Source organism: Ciona robusta, chromosome 13 (assembly GCF_009617815.1).
Source record: "Ciona robusta chromosome 13, ASM961781v2".
In the NCBI taxonomy this organism is placed as follows: domain Eukaryota; kingdom Metazoa; phylum Chordata; class Ascidiacea; order Phlebobranchia; family Cionidae; genus Ciona; species Ciona robusta.
In genome coordinates this window covers 3230553-3249943 of record NC_143247.1, presented here as the reverse complement: position 1 = coordinate 3249943, position 19391 = coordinate 3230553, and the positions used below count along the sequence as shown (strand labels likewise).

The 19391-nt window shown below is 36.9% G+C and overlaps 3 protein-coding genes across 4 annotated transcripts in view; 1 reads left to right on the top strand and 2 right to left on the bottom strand.

The window, feature by feature from the left end:
• The first annotated feature begins 1314 nt into the window (after positions 1-1314).
• On the top strand, positions 1315-5801 carry LOC149725858 (uncharacterized). Its single transcript, XM_089891766.1, has 4 exons — positions 1315-1728; positions 3344-3482; positions 4082-4243; positions 4753-5801. Exons 1-4 carry the CDS (start codon positions 1368-1370, stop codon positions 5600-5602), a joined length of 1512 nt encoding a protein of 503 aa, XP_089747892.1. The 5' UTR covers positions 1315-1367; the 3' UTR covers positions 5603-5801.
• A 1015-nt stretch (positions 5802-6816) lies between these two features.
• Positions 6817-15320, bottom strand: LOC149725857 (metal-response element-binding transcription factor 2-like). The gene is made up of 14 exons (XM_089891765.1): positions 14752-15320; positions 13984-14182; positions 13371-13505; positions 12364-12452; positions 11906-11987; positions 11493-11604; positions 10562-10685; positions 9729-9802; positions 9467-9625; positions 9135-9222; positions 8741-8820; positions 8595-8648; positions 8076-8270; positions 6817-7482 (listed from the first exon to the last, which is right to left on the bottom strand). Exons 1-14 carry the CDS (start codon positions 15292-15294, stop codon positions 7284-7286), a joined length of 2133 nt encoding a protein of 710 aa, XP_089747891.1. The 5' UTR covers positions 15295-15320; the 3' UTR covers positions 6817-7283.
• Positions 15321-16596: 1276 nt separating this feature from the next.
• Positions 16597-19391, bottom strand: part of LOC149725856 (general transcription factor IIH subunit 4-like) — a 6620-nt gene continuing 3825 nt past the window's right edge. For both annotated transcript variants that reach the window (XM_089891366.1, XM_089891367.1), the window contains 5 exons: positions 19226-19361; positions 18901-18952; positions 18485-18611; positions 17504-17644; positions 16597-16878 (listed from right to left, as the gene is read on the bottom strand). In XM_089891366.1, coding sequence (XP_089747492.1) covers positions 16762-16878; positions 17504-17644; positions 18485-18611; positions 18901-18952; positions 19226-19361 — 573 coding nt within the window. In that variant the 3' untranslated portion in view covers positions 16597-16761. The remainder of the gene's footprint in view (positions 16879-17503; positions 17645-18484; positions 18612-18900; positions 18953-19225; positions 19362-19391) is intronic.

Here is a 19391-nt window from a genome sequence, read left to right as displayed (position 1 = left end):
ACACGACCAGGGTATTTTTATACTTTGTGCTAAAGGTGTCCCATCTCCCCCCATTCCACTAGATAGTGCATTATAAACCATTTCATTTCTGCTATTTGTTATTCATTCATATTAAACTTATAAGAATTGCAATCAATTATTCTCTATGATGAAACGAACCGCTAAACTAATTCCAATCGATCGCGGAAATATGAAGTAGCCGATCATCGATCTCTACCACATAGTGGGTTCTTTGTATTGTTTAACATTAACGGGATTAATTGGTCGACTGTTTGATTGCTTGTATTTGTAAGAAGCGAAAATGGACTTATGTTAAAATATACGATTATGTATAGACGTTGCTGTATGCGGAGTTCAGTTATATAAACGCCAGACAAACACTGCATTTAAGGCTTTTAAGCATGCCTCGTGTTCAGTTCAGTTATAACATGGCTGTCTTCTTATACACCAGACACACATGGTGTATTCACACACTTCATGCTCACTGTTAAGTTATAACATGGGTATCTTCTTATACACCAGACACACATGGTGTATTCACACACTTCATGCTCACTGTTAAGTTATAACATGGGTGTCTTCTTATACACCAGACACACATGGTATATTCATACACCTCATGCTCACTGTCAAGTTATAACATGGGTGTCTTCTTATACACCAGACACACATGCGGTGCCAACTGTTCTAGAAAGGACAACTAATTATATCCTGATTTACTACGAAGGGTTTAAAGGAATGAGATTGTGTGTAAGAGGATTAAGTTAGATCAAGACTGGTACAGCTTGCGTTATAGCCTAATAAGTCAAATGCAGGCAGCAGCGCGTTGGGAGAACGTTCGCAATATATGCTGTGAGACAACAAGGTTATAATAAACAGGTATGAGAACGAAAGTGTTCAATAAGCTATAAAAATATCTACACCCAGCGTTGTTAGCCGCAGGTCAGCGTAGATATTTCTGTGTTTGTTCTTTTAAGCGGCGTTTACACTACAGCGTAGCTCGCTTTAGTGTATAAGGAGAAACCATTACGCTTGCCTGCATGTGCTAAACAACGCTAGGTGTAGAAACGTTTGTTAACAAATACTACAACACAAGAATATAAAGTATGGATATAGTATTTTTGTATTCTATATGTGTGAGCTCCTACAGTGAGGCAAGCCGTGAGACCTTGGAGTTTGGCCCAGGTCGGACTATTACCCTAACGTTGTATATGCACACTTTATTCTATATGGGTGAGGTCCTACAGTGAGGCATGCTATGGGGTCTGGAATTTAAGTCAGAGCTGGCCCATTACCTCATGTGCAAAGTATTTAACGGTTTTCTGTGTCTTTTTCCAGGTTGTTTTACAAATCTATAATGATATAAGATGTTAGGTGTTTATATATTTCTGTCTATGCTGAAGCTTTCAAAGGCGTATACATGTCTTGGGGGATGTAACTGCAGTACAGATGTTGTAACATCGGGAATTGAAGTGTATTGCCGCGGGAAAAACATGCATCGAATCCCCGCGGAAGCGCTCGCCCGAGAGGCGTGGGGATCGGTGGTGATCGACTTTGGTTTAAACGAACTGAGCGCTCTGCCGGCTAACGCCTTCCGAGGGCAAACAAAGTTGAAAAGACTTATTTTGGATCATAACGATATCGAAAAAGTTGACCCCGCGTGTTTTAACGCGACAGATCGAGCATGGGAACCAAGGAAATCGCCATTAGAGTACATTAACATGAGAGGTGGGGAAATAACTATATTAGGATGGGATAAGATGATTTTGCTATATATTAGGTTGGAGTAAGACGGTTTCACTAAATAATGAGTTGGGGTAAGATGGTTTTTGTTTTCATTTGTTATCGTCACTTTTGGTAGTAAACAAAGTTTTTTTTAAAATTGTATAGTACGGTGGGGAAAGATGGGACATCTTTTCATTCCATTTTCTCGTCCCATTTTGGTAGTAAACAAAGAACACTCAAAGAAATATAAGACCATATCCTCACGACTCCTATAGACCGTTGTTAATTGTTTAAAACACGATTAGGATATTTAGATATTATGTGCTAAAGGTGTCCCGTCTTCCCCCACCCTACTATATAACTGTCTTATACGTTTTATAACTTTTTACGACTCTAAAATAGCGTTGTTGGTAAGACGATTATAAAACATGGGATATTATGTGCTAACGGTATCCACCCTGCAGCAATGTATTATATTGTGCTATGAAGCTTACCATAATTTATTCATTCGCAAAAGCCGTTACAACACAGTAAAATATCCAGGTACTTCTAAGCCAAATGTAAAAGCCAACTTAGTGTTGACGCGTTATTGACTCACGATCATATATAAGACTGTGGGGTAAGACGGGACACCTTGGAACATAATATTCAAATATTTTGATCGTGTTTTAAACATTTAACAACTATATATATATATATAGGAGTCGTGAGGATACGTTTTATAATTCTTTAAACGTTCTTTGTTTACTACCAAATGAGACGAGAAAATATAATCAAAAGGTGTCCCATCTCCCCACACCCTACTCTACTGTATAATTGCTATTTCCGTGCTGCAATAAAGGGCCTTGCAATAAACCTTAAATAAGCGCAAGGTCGTTTTAACAGATTTGTCCCGAGTATAAGCGTAAACTTCATATACACCCCATGCTGACTGGCGAACTATGACATGGGTGTCTTCCTATACACCAGACACACATGGTGTATTCATACACCCCATGCTGACTGGCGAACTATGACATGGGTGTCTTCCTATACACCAGACACACATGGTGTATTCATACACCTCATGCTCACTGTCGAGTTATAACATGGGTGTCTTCCTATACAGTATACACCAGACACATATGGTGTATCCATACACCTCATGCTCACTGTCGAGTTATAACATGGGTGTCTTCCTATACACCAGACACACATGGTATATTTATACACCTCATGCTCACTGTCGAGTTATAACATGGGTGTCTTCCTATACACCAGACACACATGGTGTATTCATACACCTCATGCTCACTGTTGAGTAATAACATGGGTGTCTTCCTATACACCAGACACATATGGCGTATTCATACATGTGAAGCTCACTGGCCAATTATAACACGGGTGTCATACTACGCACCGTATGTAAAGTACAACTCATAGGCTACACGGAATATCTAGTAATATAGCATAGCAACCTAATTGGACACCTTATGTTATGGTCAATAAACACCTCTTGCGAGTCTACGAGCTACTAATAGTATGACACTTAATTCAAAATACACGCAACAATTAGTCTTCGCCAAGCTACTTAATTATAACCCCTAGAACCTGTACTAAACTAAACCTTCACCCCCAGACAACCATCTTCACTTCATTCCCCCCTGTTTCGGTAAAACAGCGACCAGTGTTTCCGAATTAACAAATCTACGAACGCTTTACCTTGGAGGAAATAAATTAGGAAACACTCCTGAGAGCGACTCATTAGTAGGCGTGCCGTGAGTATCTTTACAATTTTTTGTATATTATAGCAAATTTTGGAGCTAATGGAAGATATTTTTGGGGTAATATAAATCAGTCATATCACGTGCCTCACTATACTTGTGGCATTCTTGATTTTTTTTGTGAGTTTATACAATATTTTTGGGGTAACAGACCAACTCTGGCCTGAATCTGTGTCATGACGTGCTCCGCCGTATGACCTTGCTCTCACAAAATGGTATATAGTAGGTTGGGGGTAAGACGGCCCATGTTTCATTCATTTTTATCGTCCCATTTGATAGTGGTAAACAAGAATATTTACATAGTTATTTACCCGTACTCTCATGACTTTCAAGGAGAGTTTTTAGTTCTTACAAACACGATTAGAAAACATGGGATATTATGAGATATAACGGTGTCCATCTTATACCCCACAGTAATGCTATGTTAATAGGTCAAATTTTGGGCTAATTCTTATGACCCGCCCAACTGTCTTTATATAACGATAACTAAAACGTATGCACTATGACGTATGCAGTGACGTGATGAATTTATGACGTCTATTTTAATACGTGTCATCAAGTCATTACGTCACAACGCTATTATGACGTAACAGGAACGTACAAGACTTGGACCTATCGCGAAACCTGATGCCGAAGCTACCCGAGCTTTTTCTAAAGAAACTTCCCAAGCTGTTATACCTCGATATTTCGATGAATAAAATCACAAAGTTACCGAGAAGTGTGCTCGGTAGAACGGTACAACTACTAACACTAAGGTAAATGGTGTATATGTGGATATATATGGTAGAGTGGGGAAATTGGGACACATTTTATACATGTGATGGGGAAATACGGGACACATTTTATGCATGTGTGCTATTTTTTTCCTTTGGTACAGTTTTTTGATATAAGCGCAAGGAGTATGAAACGTTTATAAACAATTTGCGCGTGTTTGCATTTGCTAGGTTTGTATAATAAGTGCTACAGCTATACTGTTTTATAAAGCGTGTCCCGTATGTGCCATTTGCGCCTTCTGCGCAATATTTGTGCCCCAATGTGCAGCTTGTGCATACCACTGCAAGACATATAACAATATTTGTGAATGTAACTTACTTTATCCTCGCGTGGCTGGAAAAAATCCGTTTTAACACGAGTGCTATGCGACATCCGTTTTAACACGAGTGCTATGTTTTATACACCTCGTCGTGCCCGCTTACGAGTTACCAAGTATGTTACTTTGTGGGTGATTAATTATTGAATAACATTACACTTTATTTCGTCACAGTGCCAATGGTAACATGTTCCGGTCCATCCCTCAAAAACTTCCAACTTCACTTATAGAAATACAGCTTGCCAACAACGCCATTAAAAACCTAACCAGCCTAGACATGGACGCTTTATACGACCTTGAACACTTGGTGGTATTGGATCTAAGCGGTAACGAAATTGAGTTCATTTTCAATGGAGTTTTCTCGCGGTTAGCGAACCTAAAAGTTTTGGATCTTTCGCAAAATTCTCTGGATTCTGTTTCTGCTGCTACCTTTGACGGATTAAGAAACTTAGAAGCTTTGTTCTTGCAAAATAACCCGACACTGAACTATATACCAGCTACTACTTTTACTAATCTGCCGAGACTAAAGTATTTGTTCTTATACGGGTGTGGGCTACGGTCCGTCTCAATTCCAGATAACGGCTTAAATGTAAACTACATCTGGCTATTTGGGAATCCTTTAAATTGCAACTGCAGACTCGTTTCTCTTGCTATGTATCTACAAACTTCTAAAGTAATTTTAGACTCTGGGTTGGAAAAACTGGAAGTCGATACTGGAAATCCGCGAGGTGACGCCGCAGTGCGGGTAAAACTGAACTCAATACGTGTGAAAATAATGCCCACAATTTGCGTAAGTCCAACAAATAGACATAGATCTGTGGTAGGAATACCTGTAGCTAAAATACCTGTAGGCTCGTTAACCTGCCCGGACGAGCCTGTTTATATTATAGTGTCCGTTTTCTTGGGTATAATTTGCTTTGCTCTTTCTGTACCCGTCGTTTTCTGCCTAGTAGGGGCGTATTTATTAGTTCTCAAACTTGGTAAAACGAAATTTGGTTGGAAACTGAACGACGAAGATGAATGAAGAAAAATTCAAACTGACCGATGAAAATCAATGGCACTGTGACGTATAAGAAGAGGTTATGACGTCACGGAGGAGGGTTGTGAAACGGATAATAGCATCTATGACGTGCCTTGTTTAAAGAGAGTTTAATTTTCTTTAGTTGGCGTAATGGTGACGTCAGAATGACGTAATGACAATTAAAATAAATATTTAAACTGAACGAGGGTCGTAGTGCTTGGTTTTAAAGAGTTTTTGTTGCATTGCAAATTGATGCACATTCTATTCCAGGCAAATAAAAGAAAAAAAACGTAACATTTTCTCGATCGTTAACGAATTACTCTAAGGCGCCCTTTAGCGGTTAACAATCAGCGCAAATTATTTCCACACGAGGACAGCACCGAGCAAGGTCACGGCTGAATGCGTTTACTACAACTACAAATCCGTATACATGCACTTTGCAGCTAATTTTGAACAGTATAAATCAAGAAAATGGGTATATTTATTCAGTTTTATACCTTATAACTGTGTATATAAAAGCCCTATGCACCCTACCAGTTCTGTAAAATACTTAGATGTACTTAAAGCTAAGCTTATGGAAAAGCTAAAATAGTGGATTAACTTAATTATTTACACTAGTACCACTAACACCGCACATTTAGTATAACTTACCTTTATAAAACTGGTCTTTACAGTTGTATAAGTGCATACAGCATTGTATAGAAATATACCAAAGTCTACAAGACCTGAATATTTGCAATTTACAATGAGTGTAACTTGCTTTCACCTACAAATTAACATATTTAATAACTCGTAAGCGGACACGAGGTGTAAAACAGAACATCCGTGTTATAACGTCTGCCATTGCCCCGCCATGTGAGGATAAAATAAGTTACATTCAATCGCTTTTTAATAACGAACCTTTAAATATATAGACTGCTGAAGACTCTTGTCTGGCACAACACGAACTGAAGTACAAACCACACTGACTTTTGCTCATCACTTTGCTGCCACCTTACGACAACAACTTAAATTGAAACTCAACCACAAGAGTTCACTGTTGAGTATTTTCTATCATCTGTTAGCCCTTTTTAACTTTGACCATACCAGAAAAAATCTTTTGGCAATTTTTATTTATAATTTAAAGAACTAACGTTTATCTGCCACATGGCGAGACAACAGGGTTTCCGTTAAGTATCTGGTCCATAAGCAGGTGCGCTAACCACTTACAAATTCACGCATTTTTAATTTTCTTGTATTTTTCTGAGTCAACTTTTATTCTGAGAAGTGGACAATTGAAACAAAGTAATATCAAAAATCCAGCCTTTGAAACATGGTTGGTAACTAGATGGATGAATAAAAAGTGACAACGACACTCAACACAATAAACCATGATTTGCAAACGGGTTCTATCCACAAACAGACAAACAGACATATGATTAAACTGCAAAAAATTTTAAAAAATTAACAAGAGAAACATTAGTGAAGTTTCTTGTGATGTAAGAAAGAATGAACTTGCTTTTATGACATCACAAGTTAATAAAATAGCATCAATATGACATCACTGAAACAATGACACCAATATGACATCACTGAAATAATGACATCATTATGACATCACCATCAATAGACAAATGGCTTTTTCATCAACAGAAACTGCAAGTTTTATTATTTTATAACATATTCCCACAAAAAAAGGTTTATTTTATCTACTACAGCTTTTTTCATGTAGTTGTTTTGCAGTGTAACCTTCCCATTCAATTAGGTATTCTGTGTGTGGGGGGTTTCCCTTCATCGATACTTGTCGTTTAGCGAGAACGCGGTATCTTTCCCCGCATGCTATACGTCCTTCTGGACCAAAGTATCGTGCGATGTTCTTGCGCAAGTCTTCATGGGCCGTGTGGCTGGAAATGATAATTCTAATTATTAGTTACGATAGTGAGAGTATGATAAATATATTGACATTTCAGGGAATCATTAAAATAAAAGCAGCTTTGTCACAGCAAAAGCAACTGTATAATTGTTCCTGCGCAAGTCCTCATGGGCTGTATGGCTGGGAAGAAATATAAGTATATATATATATTGATTGATTTATAGAATGGCATATTACTTTAATATTCAGGAAATAATTAAAGATTGTACGTTTTTGAAAGGGGATTAGAGTAACGTTGAAACAAGCATGATAATAGGTGTCTGAGACCGTGGTTCAGTGGTTAGTCACTTGCATTGTAACCAAAGGATACCAGGTTCAAGGCTCAATACTGATAGGCATACCACGTATGTGTCCTTGGGCAATAAATTTAATGTATTACTCTAGCAGTCTAGCCCAATGGTCACTAATGTGTTGTAGCACTGGGAAAGCTGTCAATTCCCATGGCATGCCAAGCTGTAGGACCTCATTTAGAATACACTAGATTTGGGCACCCACTATGGGCTAAATTTAGCTCATTATTTTAAAATTTACGATTTATAAATAAAACAGTACAAGCAGCATTACCCAGGTAAATTATTATGTGGATTCTGTTTAAACATCTCGTGCATAGGGATAACGGTCGAAGCATCGTTTGAAAACGAAGGTTTCTGGAAATTATTTTCGCGAGTTCTTAACGAATTTGGTCTTCCTCTGCCTCTAGTAGATGGTCTGCTGAGGTTTTTACGAGGGCGGCCTCGTCGACGCTTTGGTTGGTCGTCACTAGTGGAGGTAGAGAACAATGAAACAATAACGATTGTCAAGTAATAATTAACAAGTTGGTTGAAGAAAAAAATATACAAAGATTTTTTAAAGTTTTGACAAAATCTGGGGTGATATTGCTAAAGTTACACAGTTACACTCATAATAGTTGTCAAACATAGAGAACCTCATTGATTAATGTGGTGAATGCAATATACTTTGGCTTGCTTGTTTATATAGACACCTAACAGCAGGATAAAATCTGTAAAACTGCCATGTTATAATGACTGTCATTGCCCCACTACGCGTGGATAGATAAGTTACATTCATTCAACAATTATTTACCTTGCAGATGGGGTATTTTCCTTTATGTTTCCTGTTCTAGTATTGTAAGTTAATCTGAAACAAAATAATGACCATTATGACTTATTAGATATCACTTCATTATGATGTCATCATGGGATTCATGGCAATACAGAACTTATTATTACCTGTCAAACAAATTATCTCGGATAAAATGATTTGGTTCGACGAATGTTTTGTCATTGGTTTTAGTGGGACTCCAATCCATCTTTGAAACGAAAAGAAATTAACTTTAAAGTTAAAAAAAATGTGAAAGGAATAATTATTTCATAAAACAGTAACTTTGAAATGGTAGCATCACTTTTCACAGGTGTTTATCTAAGTTATATATTCTATTCTGTATGAGTAGATCCTTGTTAAAAGTTTTATGCCTAAATAGACCTATTAATTACACCAATATCCACAGGTATTCATTTATTCCATTCTATATAGGTGAGGATCTTGTTAGATTAGAGAACCTAGGCTTAGGCTGGGTGCTCCAAAATTCTTGTGTGGTTATATAAGTTAAGTTACATAACTCACATCTGCGGAGCTGAATCTTCTTTTCACTGAAGGGGAATCCCCATCTGTATCACCAGGTCCATACCTCTTCATAGGAGTTGGTGAGTCACTATGGGTATTGTGATGTCATGATACATTATTCATGTTTATTGTTAAATCTAATCCACCAAAATAAAATTGACTTCAAAAAAGTACAACTGATAGAGTGGAGCAGCTTATTTGTGCCACATTGTAAGCCTATCAGGGCACTATGGTTTTAGTTTAACCCCAATGTCCTATAATTTCCCACACTGTAGAACCTCAACAATAGAGAATAGGATACAATTTCTCAAATAATATAACCAGCAACTCACTTCAACAAAGTAGATCCATGTCTGAGGTCCAACGTGGAAAGCAAATCATTGTTTATTTCCCCGTTTAATGGAACAGTGAGGGTAGGGGGTACCGGGGGTGACCTCGTACGCAACCCCCAACTCATCTTCGCTTTCTTGCTCTCGCTGCCGCACTGAAACCTAACACATGAGGGGGCTGTTACAATACATTAGTGGCCTCATGCTCACTGCCCAGTTTAACCCATGGGTATAGAATAAATAAATAAAACTTAAAAATTCTGACCTGGATTTATTATTTTGCAAAGTTTCCAAAACTCTTTCCTTTAGTTGGCTTCTAGTAGAGGCCTCATGTACAAGCTGTAATGAACATATATTTACCAACTAATATTACATTACAAGCGATACTTTATAAATAAGTGCAACTATAGGCACCAAACCTGGGGTGGCAGAGTGGGCAAGCTAACCCTGATTTTCTGCACTACATTAATCAAAAAACATTACAACCAAGTTAGATTTGTTTCATGGTAATACATGTCTAACTATCGCTGCCTCATCTGTATTTTAAAAAGTTTAGCGCCTATAAAAACAACAGCAACATAAACATATGGGAAGACATAGACTCCACACAAGGATGTCACTGTCAGTAACATTGTCCTTGTTACAAAGAAATAAAATATCTGAGTCATGTTTTAGCAATGATTTTGCGACAACCATGGTTGTTGAGTCATAATCAAGATATTTATATCACAATATGTCTGGCGGAGTGGCTCAATGGTTAAGTGCTTGCACTGTAACCGAAGGTTACGGGGTTCAATGCTCGATGAATATGCATTTGTCCTTAGGCAAGGGAGCAGATATTGCTAACCACAATTACTCCAACCCAGAGGTAATAAACTAGGAAACTAGGGAGTAAGTGACAGAGCACAGTCACAACAATTTGAGTGCTTGTGTTTTATCTGAACCATTATGTAAGAATGAGGCTACAAACACAAAAAAACATGATCCATTTATTTGGATTGACACTAAGTAATCAATAGGTCTGCACTTCACGTGGTATAACCAGATGCCTGTAAAAGTCAGAATACCAAACTCCCACCTATTATTATAATGACTTACATCTCCCAGTTGTAAAGACTCCCAGTTCTGTGCAAAGAAAGGCATGAGTATTGAATGGAAGTCGTAATATTTCACCAACTTTGCTATCGTGATGTTGTATAATACCAAGTGAACAACGTCAACCCTGTGGAAATAATGAACAGGATGTATTATTGGCAGGGTAAGGTTCTATGCTTATTCTATATGGGTGAGATCACATGGCATGCCCCACAACAGGACCTCACCCATATAGAATAGAATGTGCATATACAATGTTGGGGTAATTGGCCAACTCTGGTCTAAATCCCAGGTCCCCATGGTATGTCTCACTATAGGACCTCACCCATATAGAATAGAATGTGCATATACAATGTTGAGGTAATAGACAAACTCTGGTCTAAATCCCAGGTCCCCATGGTATGTCTCACTATAGGAACTCACCCATATAGAATAGAATGTGCATATACAATGTTGGGGTAATGAGCCAACTCTGGTCTAAATCCCAAGTCCCAAGGCGTGCCTCACTGTAGGACCTCATCCATATATAATAGAATGTGCATATACAATGTTGAGGTAATAGACCAACTCTGGTCTAAATCCCAGGTCCCCATGGTATGCCTCAATACAGGACCACACCCATATAGAATAGAATGTGCATATACAATGTTGAGGTAATGGACCAACTCTGGTCTAAATTCCAGGCCCCATGGTATGCCTCACTGTAGGACCTCACCCATATAGAATAGAATGTGCATATACAATGTTGAGGTAATGGGCCAACTCTGGCCTAAATTCCAGGTCCCCATGGAATGCCTCATTGTAGGACCTCACCCATATAGAATACAATCTGGAATCGAATGGCAATATTTGTGTATACCCCAGCAAACATTGGATGCTTATATTTAAATTATCAAATAACCATACGACATCACAATACACATTGTTAACTCACCATCTCATTGGCAGACGTTTAACATATTCGTTTCCATGGTTACATATCGAACAAACAAATAGGAAGAATCTGTCGCCGTACAACACTGGTGTTTGTAGGCACTGTATGCACGCTGTAATAAATATAGTTGTGATGTTTTTAAACAGAACAGATACATTTAAGATGTAAGATGTATCATACATATAGGCTATCATGTTTGTATAAAAAATGAACAGAAAATCTGTGTTTTTTTCCGCATGTAAGCTATCACAATGCTATTACAATAAACATTAAATCTTAGTTTACAAAAACAGCTTTTATCTGATATTCTATTTGACATTTACTGGTTCAACTTAAGTCAAATGCTACTTAATATAACAGACTGATACATTTTCCTGCCACACGAGGATAAAGTAAATTACTTCCAAAGTCACCTTCATGAAACCATTGTTGGCATCTACAGCATTGTAGCATCTTTAAATACCAATCCCCTGGTCCTCCACAGTAACAGTAAGTCTATTGATAAAAGCAAATGAGCCTTGTGTACGGTTGCATCAGTATAATTAGTTATTATAACGTTTGCCATATATAGTGGGGGGGACAGGACACCTTTAGCAGCTAATAACCAATATATCCTGGTCATGGTTTAAACAGTTAATAACGGTCTATGGAAGTCGTGAGACTACTAGAAGTAAAAAAGAGGTAGCAATTAAAAGCTGGATATTTAATAGTATGGCTGAAGCGCCCTTTAAAACTGGCACCACTGGACCTGGGATGTATGTTAGAAATGGCTCATTACCCAAAAATTAAATGACAATTGTTAAATGATTCGCATGTATAACACAACCTACAAACTGTAGTTATGACATCACAATGTTGATTATGACCTCACCTCTTCACTGTTGACCTTATGACCTCTATCCCATGTTAGTGACTTCGCATCATAAGGTAAAACTTGTTTCAACATACGGAGGGTTACAGCTGTTTAAAGAAAAGTCATTTGGTTTATATCTAAACACACACATACTATTAACATAAGCATCATGGTATTTGAACTTTAATAAAGTCTAAGGTGACATTGTTATAATACAGTTACACTCATAGTTGTCAAACATAGGGAATCTCATTGATTAATGTGGTGAATGCAATATACTTGAGCTCTGCTTGTTTGTATAGACACCTAACAGCAGGGTAAAATCTGGGGTGACATTGTTAGAATACAGTTACACTCATAGTTGTCAAACATAGGGAACCTCATTGATTAATGTGGTGAATGCAATATACTTTGGCTCTGCTTGTTTGTATAGACACCTAACAGCAGGGTAAAATCTGGGGTGACATTGTTAGAATACAGTTACACTAATAGTTGTCAAACATAGGGAACCTCATTAATTAATGTGGTGAAAGCAATATACTTGAGCTCTGCTTGTTTGTATAGACACCTAACAACAGGGTAAAATCTGGGGTAACATTGTTAGAATACAGTTACACTAATAGTTGTCAAACATAGGGAACCTCATTAATTAATGTGGTGAATGCAATATACTTTGGATCTGCTTGTTTGTATAGACACCTAACAACAGGGTAAAATCTGGGGTGACATTGTTAGAATACAGTTACACTCATAGTTGTCAAACATAGGGAACCTCATTAATTAATGTGGTGAATGCAATATACTTTGGATCTGCTTGTTTGTATAGACACCTAACAACAGGGTAAAATCTGGGGTGACATTGTTAAAATACAGTTACACTAATAGTCGTCAAACATAGGGAACCTCATTGATTAATGTGGTGAATGCAATATACTTTAGCTCTGCTTGTTTGTATAGACACCTAACAGCAGGGTACCCCATATTAACATAAATCTAAAGTAAGTTCAAGCAAACAGAATATCTACCTGCTGTTCCTTCTGCTTCAGCCCCTCCCCGTTTAGCAACAGCAGCAAATACACAGGTTCTGCATTGCCATGGTGCGTCCTCTTCATTTAAAACACTTGTGTCTATAGGGGGCACGTGGCATAACTGGTGGTAGCCTGGGAAGGATAAAATACATAGAAAACTGTATATTTTCAAGCTTAGATAATAAATGCTGTTATGTTATGGAGTACAATGGGGTAATGGGGCAACTCTGACCTAAAAAAGTATTCTGGTGTGACTCATTTGGACCTCACCCATATAGAATAGAATGTGCATATACAATGTTGGGGTAATGGGTCAACTCTGGTCTAAATCTCAGGGTTCAGGATAAGCCTTGCTGTGGAAACTTGCCCATATAGAATAGAATGTGAATATACAATGTTGGAGTAAAAAGTCTATTCCCAAATCTTACCCATAAAACAGTACCAGTATAGGAAAGCCTTTAAATTCATAATATACCAAACTACAGCATAAACGCAGCAGACAGTTGCTAGATTGGGGATAATGTTCCTTATGTGGAACTATAATTCTGTAACTGTTCTGCCCACCCTGCAACCCTGGTTTGTTGCCTATACCAAATTAAACCTCATTTACCTTGCCCACACTTATCACACAACACAATCTCATTGGGTGGATCTGAGTTTCCATCTCTGCACATTGTACATGTCACATCTGACCCGCTGTCATTGTCAGAATCATCTTTATTGTTGATCATCTGGAGGTCTTTGAACTGGGCCCAGAAGACTGACTTGTCTTCAAACTGGACGTAACATTTGTGCTGGAAATCATCAACCTATGGAAATAGGAAATATGATTAAAGGAAATTTAAAATTAAAATAACAGTATAAATATAAAACACTTCTTTGTTTATACTAAGTATAACTAGCTGTCAAAAATGCTAAAGTGTCGGTTAAATATAACTTAACTTATATAAACACCTGTGAAAAGTAGTGCAACCAATTCAAGGTTATTGTTTTGTTGACACATTGAAAACCAGTTGTCAAAAATACTAAAATGTTGGTCAAATACAACTTAACTTATATAAACACCTGTGAAAAGTGGTGCAACCAATTCAAGGTTATTGTTTTGTTGACACAGCTGAAAAAAATTGACAGTAAATCCTGTAAAAACTCATTGCATACCTTAAATAGTATAAATACAGTAGGCCTACCAAGATAATACAACTCATATTAACCCCTGTAAAAATGGTACAACCAACTCAAGATTAATGTTTTGTTTCATTTTACAAAAAAAAGAGTATTTAAATCCTTAGTAAGGCTTGTCCTGTTTACATTACTGTTTACAGTATCATAGGTTTAGCAGCCAAGTTTTTACTTGGTAGGGCTTGTCCTGTTCACATACCTTGCATACAGAACCCAGATAATACAGTCCATCTGACCATCTTGCCAACACATCATGTCCTTCTTTAAAAACCCCAAACATTTTCCTGTACGACGAAAGTTGTTGTGCCTGCATACGGAATGTTTGGGGGGTTTCCTTCTTATGCGGACTTAAGCCATTCATCTCTGGCTCTTTTTTAGGTGAAATGACAAACTTTGAGCTCCGAATTATTCCGTTAGATTGACCCTTTTGGTCAGAACGGTAGTCGAGTTTTCGTTTTTCGAATAAAGAAGCAATACCGTTGGTTTGGGCAACAACTTCTCCATTATGGGTGCTATCTTCTGCTTTAATATGGTTAGATACAGCTTGGCCTGTGAATAAACTTTTTGGTGGCTTTGATTCAGTTTTTAGGGGTGAGGTTTTAGTTTTATTATTGGTAGGGCTGGGTGGGGTTGGAGACTTAGGCGAGAAAATTCTTCTCGTTGGTGAAGGTTTAAAATAATCTTTTATTGAAGATGAACTTGGGCTCCCACTTGTGGATGAACCAGCCTTGTTGCGAACCATGGTTATTGTTTATTATTTCTATAAATCTGTAAAGTGTAGTGAATTACTATATTGCACTGAAACACCATCGTATATACACATACACAGTAAAATGGATTTATTATTATATGGCAGACGAATTTGCTCTTTAGCCCTTTATCGGAAAACAAAACACTGGGTCTCTTTAATTAGTGCATGTCCGCTATGGCCACTATGTCCGCTGAAATAGTGAATATTGTGGACATGCACTAATTAAAGGGATCGCAAAACACTGCCAGAAGATTTCTTCCATACTTAAATTATACTAATTAAAGGAATAAAAATACCTGAATGTAATTACTAAATTGGTCTACACCGCGAATTAATAAGGATTTCTTAAGAATCTGCTCGCTATACACTAAACTGCCCGATTCGCCATGACGTCACACATTATAAACGTTGTATAACAAGTAACATATATAAAGTTTAAAGTAGCCTTTATTACATTTCCTTATTTCCTGCAATAAAACCATACCATAAGCTTCCTAACATGGATATACAATACACTTGCAATCGCCACACATTTACGTGGCAAACGTATCTATGTAGACACGGTAAAATTAATCGATTTCACACAAATATGCTCTAAACACGATCAGAAACAACTGTGGCTCTTAAGCTGTAATCCCATATGCTAAAATTAATGTAAAATTACGCATTTAATACCTAAAATCGTGCTAACAACCGGAAAAATTCTAAAAGTTGAGTAAAATTTTCACATTAATTTTAGCGCGGCGATTCTCGCGCCTATTCTGTTTAGGCTCCCGCAAAATACCGCAGACTTAATGGGTAGAAGAGAGCAAATGGCGTAGTTTTTGAATTCTGTTAAACCTAAATCCAAAAACGCTATCATAGGCAATACGCAATCTGTTTCTATTCTATATGGATGGGATTTCGTTGTAATGCAAGGGGAACGGAGATTTAGGCCTAAATTGGACCATTACCCGATTTTGAACTTTTTACAACACATATTTAACCTGTTCAGTAGGGTGGGGGAAGATGGGACATCTTTAACACATAAGATCCAAATAGACTGATCGTGTTTTAAACTATTAACAACGTCCGTGGAAGTTGTGGAGATACGGTTTTATGATTCATTGAATGTTCTTTGTTTACTACCAAATAAAAGAGAAAACTAAACGAAAAGGTGTCCCATCTTCCCCCATCCTACTATATATTTTCTGAAAACCATCTGAATCTATAACAGACCATTACATAAGAGAGAAAAAGTTGTATTATATGAACACTTTGCATAACACCAACTGCAAAATTAAACAATGCAACTTAGCAAGTGAAAACGTTTTATTGCAAATAAATCACATTAATTGTGGCAGTGATCAAACACAACACGTTATCATGTCATAACTCCAACCAATGACATCACAATCATCTCCCCTCTTCCATCATAATGAACTTTATCATGTAATAATGATCCAACTTCAGATATGATCAAGTATCTGATTCTTTTTTATATTTTTTCCAATATCTCTTTACTTGGTCATGCCCATCCTTTGTAACCACCATGTATCTTTTGGATGAGTTTTCCCAAATTAAGGCGCCAAGTTCCTGTGTAAATCATATACATGAAATTTATGTCAGATAATTTTATATGGAATTATCCAAAATTAATATGTAATCATTTCAGGTAATTTTATATGTAGTCAGGTAATTTTATATGTAATCATCCAAAATTAAACAAAAATGCCATGGAACCAATAATTTAAGGCAGAGTTGGCATGCTACCCTAATGTTCATGGTCACTGGGTTGGAGCAATGCCCAGTAAGTGTCTTGCACAAGAAGACATACACTATCAATGGTACCAATAACGGGCATTGAACCCGGTACCTTTGGTTCTGATGCAACAATGGAGCACATAACCAATGAGCAACATCGCCAGATTATTAAAACTCACCCTTGCATATTAAAAAGGTGTATAACCAACAAATGTAACCAAATATTAATCTAAAAATGTTTAAAACCCTGGCCTAGTCTTAGGTCCCAAAGCTTGGCACCGCTATAAGACCTCACCCATATAGAGTATAAGATACCAACTATATTAATCTTAAAATGTATAAAACCCTGGCCCAAATCCGTGGTCCCAAGGCTTGGCACGCAGCGAGACCTCACCCATATAGAGCAAGATACTTAACAAATTATAGTAACCTTAAAATGTACAAAACAAACTCTCACCTTTGCATAGTTTCTTAAAACTTCAAAATCTTTCTGTGCAAGAAACTGATTATACAGGACACCATCTCTATATGTCAACCTATCTCTTTCCATGGCCCATAGTCGAACCTGGTCCGCAAGGGTGGGAGCTATAATGGGGTCCTGTTGAAAGGACAGGAAAAATTAAATAATGTATAATGGGGTCCTGTTAAAAGGACAGGAAAAATTAAATAATGTATAATGGGGTCCTGTTAAAAGGACAGGAAAAATTAAATAATGTATAATGGGGTCCTGTTAAAAGGACAGGAAAAATTAAATAATGTATAATGGGGTCCTGTTAAAAGGACAGGAAAAATTAAATAATGTATAATGGGGTCCTGTTGAAAGGACAGGAAAAATTGAATAATGTATAATGGGGTCCTGTTGAAAGGGCAGGAAAAATTTAATATTGTATAATGGGGTCCTGTTAAAAGGACAGGAAAAATTAAATAATGTGTAATGGGGTCCTGTTAAAAGGACAGGAAAAATTAAATAATGTATAATGGGGTCCTGTTAAAAGGACAGGAAAAATTAAATAATGTATAATGGGGTCCTGTTGAAAGGGCAGGAAAAAATTAATATTGTATAATGGGGCCCTGTTAAAAAGGCAGGAAAAAATTAATATTGTAGTAGATTGTAGTAGATTATGTGGCTTAGTTGTTAGCTGTTTGTGATCTGTATGTTATTTCTATGTTATCAAATAAAATTAGATAAAATAATGTACATTGTGGTTGAAATGACTGTTGGTTTCCTATAAGTTGCTATATAAAAATACTCTTAGCTTAAATTTATCTAAAGGACAAGGTTTATTTATAGGTTAATATAAATGGGAATCACAGGATTTTGTGACTTCTGGTTATGCTTTTTTAAACTATTTGCATTTATTTAATGAATTATATTTACAGTGTTTCCTATTACGAAATTTACAATTACCATACCAATATTTACAGTGTTGCCACTTACATTTTTGAGCATATCAGGATGCGCATTAGCTTTAATATAATGTAGGATCTGGTCGGCAGTTATCCCGTTCACAACAGCTGATTGGATACTTTTACGCGTCAGTTGTAGAACACATACGTTCGGGAAACTGCGACGTAACAATAAACATTATTTTTGTAGGGTGGGGGAAGATGGGATACCTTTTTATTCTTTTTTTCCCGTCCCATTTGGTAGTAAACAAAGAACATTAAAAGAATTATAAAACTGTATTCTCACATGATCGTTGTTAATTGTTTAAAACACGATCAGGATATTTGGATATTATGTGCTTAAGGTGTCCCATCTTCCCCCACCCTACGATATCATATTATTTAATGTTTAAAAAGGTAAGCTCCGTTATTTCATGGTTTTACATACTGCTGTAAATCCTAACTTACCGATACAACATTTTACAAAATAGAGACAAGATGGAATACTGCAGTTCTGAATCTGTTCAAATATTAAAATGATTACAAAAACGATCAAGTAATCTTAGCTGTAACTGCTTTAAGATCAAGATTTAGTCTGATTTTTTGCCAAATTTACTCTAGTATTGTTGTATTTATATAGGTACTATTGTAAGATATCTCAAACATGCACATTGCAAGAAAACCTTTGTATTCACCTAATTTACTGATAAAATTTGGAGAATAGAACGCATTTATTACTATTTTCCTAATCAGTGTCAACATTCAAACACTTAATAAATAAAACACCAACTACCTGTATAAGCATAGACTCTAAAGTTAGTTTCAGCCAAAATAAACCCCCGACTGTTCGTCACGTTCGTAACCGACGCATTTGCCCGGTTTGCCAAGTTAATAGCAAGGTAAGTGGGGTAGAAACGGCGCGACTTTCTCTGGAAGTAAAGTAAAGTTTTAATGAAGTT

Coding starts and splice junctions, on each gene's coding strand:
- LOC149725858 (XM_089891766.1), top strand. CDS start 1,368: ATGTTAGGTGTTTATATATTTCTGTCTATGCTGAAGCTTTCAAAGGCG. Junction 3,483..4,081: donor GACTCATTAGTAGGCGTGCC/GTGAGTATCTTT, acceptor ATGACGTAACAG/GAACGTACAAGACTTGGACC. Junction 4,244..4,752: donor GTACAACTACTAACACTAAG/GTAAATGGTGTA, acceptor ATTTCGTCACAG/TGCCAATGGTAACATGTTCC.
- LOC149725857 (XM_089891765.1), bottom strand. CDS start 15,294: ATGGTTCGCAACAAGGCTGGTTCATCCACAAGTGGGAGCCCAAGTTCA. Junction 11,605..11,905: donor CCAACAATGGTTTCATGAAG/GTGACTTTGGAA, acceptor TATTTATTACAG/CGTGCATACAGTGCCTACAA. Junction 9,223..9,466: donor CATGGATCTACTTTGTTGAA/GTGAGTTGCTGG, acceptor CAATACCCATAG/TGACTCACCAACTCCTATGA.